Here is a 10,664-nt window from a genome sequence, read left to right as displayed (position 1 = left end):
TCCTCTATTCACTTTTCCACTATCATAGATTTGTAAGAACCGTGAGAACCTATAGGGATAAATTTTCTGATATCCAACCATTCAAGTGGTATCGCAAAACTAATTTAATCCTCTATTCACTTTTCCACTATCATAGGTTTGTAAGAACCGTGAGAGCCTATAGGGATAAATTTTCTGATATCACAGCATTGAAGTGGTATCGCAAAACTAATTTAATCCTCTATTCACTTTTCCACTATCATAGATTTGTAAGAACCGTGATAACCTATAGGGATAAATTTTCTGATATCACAGCATTGAAGTGGTATCGCAAAACTAGATTAATCCTCTATTCACTTTTCCACTATCATAGATTTGTAAGAACCGTGAGAACCTATAGGGATAAATTTTCTGACTTCCAAGCACTGTCTCTAGAAACTGTGAGAAACTACAGCAAAGTTCGTATCGCAAAACTAATTTAATCCTCTATTCACTTTTCCACTATTCACTTTTCCACAATCATAGATTTGTAAGAACCGTGAGAACCTATAGGGATAAATTTTCTGACTTCCAAGCACTGTCTCCAAGAACTTTGAGAACCTATAGCAAAGTTCGTAGTTGTCCTTTTATTCCTGAATTTCCTGATAAAAAATGTTATGTCCTCATTTGTGCTGATCTTTATCATTTTGTTCTGGCATTCCTGTTTTTTGGTAGCGTTTATAAAATCTTATTTTCCAAGAATACTAATACGGATTTTTTTTAAAAATAGATTTGAAGAATCAAAAGACTTGGATTTTTAATCTGACATCTTTTTAATTAGTAATGCTAGTAGAAATCGCAAAATATTGATAGCTCCAATTTAGGGACCATCTATTAATTATATATATGGTTCAGGCATATTGCTTTACCCACTGGAATTTGGGCATTCATTCAATGAAAAAAAAACTCAACTGGAATTTTATTTTATCAAATGTTTGTGATGATTAATTCAAGGATTACATGCTAATTTATTATTTTAATCAAATGCAGTAACAAATTTTGTAAGGCGGACTTTTGTAGTTTCGCAATTATTGGTGCGTCATTCTCACAAGATTCTAAAAATGATCGATTCCGATCAATAATGCAGTAATCATGTCATAGAATGTTTGAATGATGAATTGAGAAATCTTCCACTAAATTACTTTTATACAGAGATGTTAAGTGACATATATATTGCGTTTTAATTTTAAGATTTTTAAAACTCTACTTTAAATTAATGTGATCGCGGAAATCTTGATATACGAGTAATTACGAATTTTAATTAAATCCTGAGGTGAGGGAATTTTATTTAATTGATACTAGTTATTTTTTATTAGAACAATTCTATAAAAATCATACTAGAAAATTAAAACATTCTTTTCTAAGCAAAGTAATTCTTAAATTAAAAATGGCATATTTTATTATTCTTTTGCGATAAATTTTGTAACGTTATAGGAATATTAACCTATATTTATTTATTCATGAAATATTTTTTTAACCGGACTAGATTAATTGTTATAAAGAAAAAAAAGGAAAGGTGCTAATTTTGTTTTTAATCAGAGTAACTAAATAATAATAGTAATAATAATAAAACCATAATTTATTAGTAATTTCGAATAAGGAGGAGAGAGGAAAATCAGCCGTTTTAAGATGTTATGATAATTTGATAAATGAATAAAAAAAATTTGGTAAATACTGCAACAATAACAGAGCTTATTATGTAATTAAATATTTAATCGCGTCGTAAAATAAGACACAAGAAATCAGTATTGTTTTAAATATTGAAACTTTTGTTTGCATGAGCTGTTAATTAGCATCATAGTTACGCTAAATAATGATCACGATGCAATATGTACATAAAATCAAACGCTTTACTTTTTTCAGTGTCAAGTGTTTAAAAACTTATTCATTTCATATTAGATGTTGTCGTAGGCCATTAAGGCAAGGGCTGCGATTGTTCTTGCTTTCCTTTATCGCCATCGGTTACCAATAATTTGACTTCTAAAACACCCCTACGTCACAGCTCGTTTATAGGGCGTGTCCATTCATACATCCATTCATTCATCTCCAGATCGCAATTTTGACATGCACCAGAGAACTATCACTCTCCAATTCAGTACCCCCAGAGATATGATTTGTTATGAGAACATGGAGAACTTTGTACCCGACAGATTTAACATGCACCAGTGACCATTTTAAAAAACGTGGATTCTCCGGCCGGTGGGATTCGAACTCACGAACAAAAGCCCAACGTTCTACTAACCAGGATATCCCGGCCTATATGAATTGTAACTTTTTTAACTATATTTATCATGTGGCTCAGGGGATAGAGCGTTCGCCTTCCAATGAGGTGAACCGGGTTCGAATCCCTTCAGTAGTTGGTCCTTATTTTTGACATTCTTGAAATTCTTCAAAAATAAAAGTAAGAAGTAGTAACAAAATATTATACTTTCAAATAAGTTCCTGAAAAAATTAAGGCGCCAATTTTTTTCAGAATAAAAATACGTAACTTTTGTTTAATATTCATTTCATATGATTTTTTTCAAGTTAAAACTAAAAAATCTTATTGACATGAATATCTCAAAACTTAACTTTCATTGGGTTGTTTATAATGTGATCAATTTATTTTTAGGGCTTTGAAGTGTTGGATTTTGAAAATCTTAAGAAGTCAGGCAGAATCTACGGGTATGTAATATGTTAAATTATCGTTACATTATGCTATAATTAAATAGAAGTGTCTTTATAATTATATGAATTACAACTAGTTAATAATAAGACTGAAAAGTAAGGGAAATTTTTTAATCACATTAAAGTAATTCGACCGAACTGTTCCCCCTCCTCCTAAAAAATAATTTTAATGTTGCCTCTTCCCACTCAGCAGTTAGTATAGTGAAGAGCTTATTAAACAATTTTGATATGGTTTTTCTATGAGTGTTGCATAAACCATAATTTCCATAGGAAAAGTGTTGCTCTTAGAATACAATCTGAATACTAACTCAAGAACACTAGGACTTCATCTTACTAGTTCAAGGATCACGAAATCAGACTCAAAAACGTACTTTATTTCAATACACGTGCCTTTTTTTCTATGGATTGGGATTTTTGGGGGGGATTTACTCCATCCAAAATATGGGGGGGGGGATTTACTCGGTATATCGAAAATATGGTCCTTATAATTTTGTCACATTGGTCAACGGATTGGACTTCTTGATGTTAATTTTACTTTTTGCGTATTTTATTTTATCGCTAGAACAAATGAAGCGCAAGAAAAGATTTTGCACACGATTATAAAATGGGCTTATCCAAAGAAAATTGCACTGAAATACAATCAATTATAATTATTTATTAATGTTTAGCACTTAATTTATTAACGAGATTTAAATTAAATTTTAATTAAATTTATTAACGAGATTAAATTTTAAAGTAAACAAATTTTTACATACATAGTTTAAAAACCGAAATTTGAAAGCAAATAAGTCTATTAGTTCTCGAGAAGGAAATATTTAAAAATACGACTTATTTGAAATTGCGAAATACGCAAAAAGTGAAATTAGTATTAGGCATCAAAATTTTCGACCCCACTCCAGCTTAAACTATTGGAGCCATATTTTCGAAATTGCAATTATTATCCATATTTTGAGAGTCAAGAGTCCGCCAATAAACAGTATGCTGAGAACTAAACGTGAATAAAGCAATAATGAAAGAACAAAAATGGACACACTATAGTTTCGGTTCTATAGACAAGAACATTCTTCAATATCGGAACACAGAATGTGCATATATCATTGTATGTTTTGTCACAGAATGTTCTTATTTATAGAACTGAAACTATAGTGTGTCCATTTTTGTGCTACTATTTAGGCTTCATTCGCATTGTTTACCTTTATTCATACATACAGAGCTCAGAAAAATTAACGGACCACCCTGAATAACCTTTGATCTATTGATCAAGTTTTCACGTTCTAGGACTCAATCTTCATGAATCAAGATGGTGACCTGAAATATGCTAATTAATTAGCGCAGACGACTATTTAAGTTACGAAATCAGACACAAAAACGTATTTTCTCTGATTAAATATCCCTTTTTTTGGCGGTTTCGGATTTTAGACCCCTCCCCCCCTACCCCCGCTAATATAGGGTATTACTACAATATAGGAAATATGGTCCCAATAGAGCAGTTCAAAGTTCAGACTTCTTAATAATAATTTTATTTCCTGCATATTTCGCCATAACTCGATAACTTTTTAAGCGAATTGAAAAATGGTTGCGCACAATTATAAAATTCGTTGAAATAAACAAATTTTAAAATTGTGCACAGAAATTTTTCTAGTAATCCAAATTTGTCGAAAAATGTGTATATTCAGAGAAGGTACGTTTTTGTGTCTGATTTCGGAACTTGAAGTATCGTCTGCAGAAATTAATTAGCATTTTTGAGATCTTGAATCCTAGAACGCGCGAAGATCCGACCATTAGATCAACACTTATTCAGGGTGGTCCGTTTATTTTTCTTTTCTTTCTGCATTGTACATTAAGTATACCCTATTTTCAAGTGTGAAAAGTATGCCTATTCAAAGAGAGTACATTTTTTGTCTGATTTCGTAAATCATCTGTTCTGATTAACAATTTTTAAGGTTAGACTTTCGAAACGTTAATATCCTGCTCTAATTGGTTGAAATTCAATCGTTGCTTCTTTAATTTTGCACCCTATACACCATGCATATTTATAAGACTTCGACAAAGCAATTAATTATGTCACAATTAATCAGGGTTCTATCATCGGTAATGATTTAAAGCCCACCTAGCATCAGCTCGATGGGAATTAACTTTTTCAGAATGTAAAGGTAGCCGGTGCGTAATACTGACCATAATATGACCACCATCTGAGCTGTGGGTATCAGAATTGTGTAATAATAACCCTTATGGAACATGTCCTCATGTCTCTGTTATATATATCTGTTATATATTTTTTTCAGACGCTCTAATTCCAAGCAGAAATAAATTTTGGTATTTTTTTTAATTATAAAAAACATTCTAATAGAAATTTAAAAAACGTCTGTTAGATTATTGGAATTATATTAGTACTAAAATATAAAATCGAAAAGAAGTAGTTTGAATTTTTTTTTCATTCGTGTTCAAAAATTTATCAATATTTAATTTCGTAAATTAAATAAATTTCAATGATGAATAACTGATTCTGTTAGATCTAAATAACTGCAAAAAAATACAAATTTCAAAAACTATTGTTTGAAAAAGTCGTATTTGGAAGATTGCACTTTTAACGCAGAAAAAGACACCAGCCTTTCATGCTGTATTTCATAACCATAAATTATTAAAATGTGTTTTGACTTAATGCAAAATAATGAAAACAGTTTGAAAAATATGTTTATTAAAAAATCTGATTCAAATGGTTAACCTCCATAACATAAACTACTTGGCCAACAATTGGCAGTTGCTAAAGTGTTTCATTTTTAAAAAGTATATTTATCGTATGAATGAGTTATGTAGGAGCAATATTTATAGGTACTATGATGGAAATAATCCCGCTTTAATGATAGCAGAGCCAGAACTTTTGCGAGACATATATGTGAAAGATTTTCAATCCTTCCTAGATCATACAGTAAGTATTATTAAGAATTATTCAGAATTCTGCTGGGCAATTGAAAGAAAACAGCACAAGTAATTCACGATAGATTTCGAAAAAAGTGGTTTGACAACGATTTTTTTTCCCGTTGCTAATGCTAAGAACGCTAGAATAGAATTCTAGGAAACTGATAAAGCAACATTTGATTTTTGGAGAAGAAAAAATTGCGATAGGGCACTTATCATTCAAAAGTGTCAAATATATAAAAATCGCAATTTTTAATTTTTTCTTCGCTTATATTGAATTTTCTTTTATACTGCAGAATTTCTTTTTAGACAAATTATCACTTGACTTTAACAATATTTTTTATTAATACTTGGAATATACTTTTACTTCTATTTTTCTAGTTAAACTCGTTCGCGTTAAGCATTTTTACTAAAGATTTATTTTTAAAGGAAAGGAGATATATATATATATTCTTCCATTGCTTCTTTCAACTGTATATATATATATATATATATATATATATATATATATATATATATATATATATATATATATATATATATATATATATATATATATATATATATATATATATATATATATATATATATATATATATATATATATATATATATATATATATATATATATATATATATATATATATATATATATATATATATATATATATATATATATATATATATATATATATATATATATATATATATATATATATATATATATATATATATATATATATATATATATATATATATATATATATATATATATATATATATATATATATATATATATATATATATATATATATATATATATATATATATATATATATATATATATATATATATATATATATATATATATATATATATATATATATATATATATATATATATATATATATATATATATATATATATATATATATATATATATATATATATATATATATATATATATATATATATATATATATATATATATATATATATATATATATATATATATATATATATATATATATATATATATATATATATATATATATATATATATATATATATATATATATATATATATATATATATATATATATATATATATATATATATATATATATATATATATATATATATATATATATATATATATATATATATATATATATATATATATATATATATATATATATATATATATATATATATATATATATATATATATATATATATATATATATATATATATATATATATATATATATATATATATATATATATATATATATATATATATATATATATATATATATATATATATATATATATATATATATATATATATATATATATATATATATATATATATATATATATATATATATATATATATATATATATATATATATATATATATATATATATATATATATATATATATATATATATATATATATATATATATATATATATATATATATATATATATATATATATATATATATATATATATATATATATATATATATATATATATATATATATATATATATATATATATATATATATATATATATATATATATATATATATATATATATATATATATATATATATATATATATATATATATATATATATATATATATATATATATATATATATATATATATATATATATATATATATATATATATATATATATATATATATATATATATATATATATATATATATATATATATATATATATATATATATATATATATATATATATATATATATATATATATATATATATATATATATATATATATATATATATATATATATATATATATATATATATATATATATATATATATATATATATATATATATATATATATATATATATATATATATATATATATATATATATATATATATATATATATATATATATATATATATATATATATATATATATATATATATATATATATATATATATATATATATATATATATATATATATATATATATATATATATATATATATATATATATATATATATATATATATATATATATATATATATATATATATATATATATATATATATATATATATATATATATNATATATATATGTATATATAAAGTATGTAACATAAAAAGCTTGAATTAATCTTTTTATGTTATTCCTTTTCTGTAAATCCTTTTCTTAATTTATTAGTCAAAACAAAACGCTTTCTCACACTTTTAAATTCACATCCTGTCTTTTAATCTATTTTTGGCTAAAGTATGCAATAATTAAAAGTAAGACATTTTGCCCTTTGCTCTTTGTGGGAATCGTGCGACCTATTTAATAAACCAATTACTATTACTACGATTTCCCTCATTCCCTAAAATTAAACATTTTACTGATTTACTTTGCAAGATTTTCCCTAACTTACATTGAGGAGCACAACATTTCGTGACCTTGATAAACGCTCTTTGTCGAATAATTAATAAATAAACTTTGTACCCTCCTTCCCTGCCTAAGACCTGTTTCATAATATTTTTGCAGGATTTCGGAACAGGAGAAGAATTACTTGAAAAAATGCTGATAATTGTTGGGGGAGAAGATTGGAAACGAATTAGAATGGTTGTTTCTCCAACATTTTCGACCGGCAAACTCAAAAAGGTAAGTTTGTAAGACTGCTAAAATTATATTGTCAACGAAACTTGAAAATTGTATTGTTCCACATATCGGAGACATGTAAAATTTCCAATCGGGTACGTATTTTTATGACCGTTCCTTACATGCGACTTATTTATTCGAAAATGCCCTGTTATATTTTTAAAACACCCTCTCAAAATTTGGTTAAATTAAAAATTTATTAAACAAAATTTGCTTATTTCCTTTTATTTTCCTATTCGTGCTTATTTTTGCTATAAAAAAGTATACCTTAATCGCTATACATAAAAAATTATATAATGTAGAATTTGAAATTGATGGATACCAGCTGGTCTGGGAAGTAAAGACGGCCTGTGCGCAATGCTGACCACATAATTATTCTATTGGAGTCTTAATCTCCATGATCCAGCTGGCTCTTAACGGGCTATAGTGGGAATACTTAACCAGAAATTGACATGTGAAAGCATAAATGAGATTAATATCATTTATAGTTCATATTTGACATCTGTTTGAAATCTTAAATGGAAAGTAAGGTAATGTAAATCTTTAATGGATCTCAGAGCATGTAATTTTTAAAAGGTGATTTTATTAAATTTGTACCTATTTTATACTCTTAGTGTCTCTCTGTATAGCTGAAATTTATGCATTATAATTAATATGCTTTCAATAAAAAAGTTTGAGCATGTATTCTATAGGCTAATACGCCCAGCAAGGTAGGTAAAAATTTTAAGATTTTTCGTAGCCTGATTTTCAATATGATTCATTGTCTCTTGGCATCAAAATCAAATCAATCTTAATTTATTAAAAGAATTAAATTTTGTTTGCCGAATGTTTGTTTGCTAGTTTGCTTTGTTAGCCAAATGTTTGTCTGCGAATCCATATAGTTAATTTTTTTTCTGCCACGTTAAGAAAAAAAAGTGTGGCAAAGACTAACAGAATATGGTAAAAAAAATTTCGCGTTTTTGTGTCTATGGAAATATCGAAATTCTCGGTAATTTTTACAGAAATATTCTTGTAATGATTTTGGTAAAATTAACAGTAAAATGTAGACCACATTTTATTGTAATATGCGATAAGAAAAATTTTTTTTACCATACCTTAAAGTATTGCATAAAAATTATAAGGTTAAATTTAGTTTTCAGTTCTGCTTTCTTTTACTGAATATTCGGTAATAAGAAGTATAATTTTGAAGAACAGAATTACTATATGAACGAAGGTATTACCAAATGTAAATAAATTACCGTACATTTTTTAATACGAAAATTGCCAGAGGGATTTTACCAGAAATATCATCACCATATAGTAGTACGGTAATTTTACCAACATTTTTTCTCCATTCACTAGTGCTAGAAAGGAAAATTTCTGACTCAATATCTCAGAAACTTCTCATCCGATTAAGTTCTTAACTTTTTAATAATATTAAACTGTAAAGAACCTTATAATATTTAACTTTTGGTTCAACAATAGATTTTTTTGCGTAAAAATCCGCAAGACACCATTTTCAGATTCAATAAAAATGTAAAATCATCTTTTTTAAGTAAATAAACAATGCATTGTAAATGTTTTCTTAGCTATATAACAAAAATCGGTTTGAAATAGATTCGTAACTTTCTGAAATATATTTGAGCAAAAATTCGGCCCTTTCGTCGTAAATTTTTCGCTTTGGCATAGTAAAATCGACCACAATACTAATGCTCTGATCAAAGCAACTCCCATACATCCTCCCCTTTTACAATTTTTATACGAAACTATTTTTTAATTTTTGAAAATTATTTCAAAACCAAAAAAGAGTTTGAAATATTTCTGAAATTTAAACAACAATAATAATAGTTTAAAATATTTAATGCTGTTGCTACATTTGGTTGCAACTTCTGAAACCAGCGAATTGAGCACGGCTCGTGTAAAATTTAAAATCTAATGACCATTGATAATAAGCATATTTAAAGACTTTTTGGGGGTAATTTTTTTTTAACTTTGACAAATAAGAACTCCTTAAGACAAACATGAATTTTCGTCCATTACAATAACGTTTAAGCAATTTTGATTGACTCGATGGGGATAATTTTTTTTCTCTTCGTGAAAACGTTTCTGGTGATGAAGCGAGCAAGTTTTGAAACCAAAAGCTCCATATGTAAGTGAATATCTCTGGTTTTAAATGAATATCTCTACATGTAAGCCAATATCTCTTCAAATCTAATATATATAATTCTCTTACGTGGCTCCCAAATTTCGGCTGAATTTCTTTTCCGCCGATGGCAACGTTTGTTTTGTTTTGTTTACGTTACTATTTCTCTTACACGGCGACAAAAAAAGCCTCTTTACAACTCCCCGAATGGCAACGCTAGAAAATCGACCAATGATTGCCGCTAAAAATGTTACATGCCAAATCTAG

The 10,664-nt window shown here is 25.5% G+C and overlaps 1 protein-coding gene across 1 annotated transcript in view; it reads left to right on the top strand.

The window, feature by feature from the left end:
* Nucleotides 1-10,664, top strand: part of LOC107443018 (cytochrome P450 3A9) — a gene marked incomplete at its 5' end in the record, with an annotated part of 37,401 nt that overhangs the window by 4,721 nt on the left and 22,016 nt on the right. Inside the window, 3 exon segments of the mRNA XM_043051578.2 lie at nt 2,630-2,682; nt 5,518-5,614; nt 8,162-8,278. Coding sequence (XP_042907512.2) covers nt 2,630-2,682; nt 5,518-5,614; nt 8,162-8,278 — 267 coding nt within the window.

This window comes from Parasteatoda tepidariorum, chromosome 5 (assembly GCF_043381705.1).
Source record: "Parasteatoda tepidariorum isolate YZ-2023 chromosome 5, CAS_Ptep_4.0, whole genome shotgun sequence".
NCBI lineage: Eukaryota > Metazoa > Arthropoda > Arachnida > Araneae > Theridiidae > Parasteatoda > Parasteatoda tepidariorum.
The sequence above is the reverse complement of the archived record's forward strand: the minus strand, read 5'-3'. Positions and strand labels throughout refer to the sequence as shown.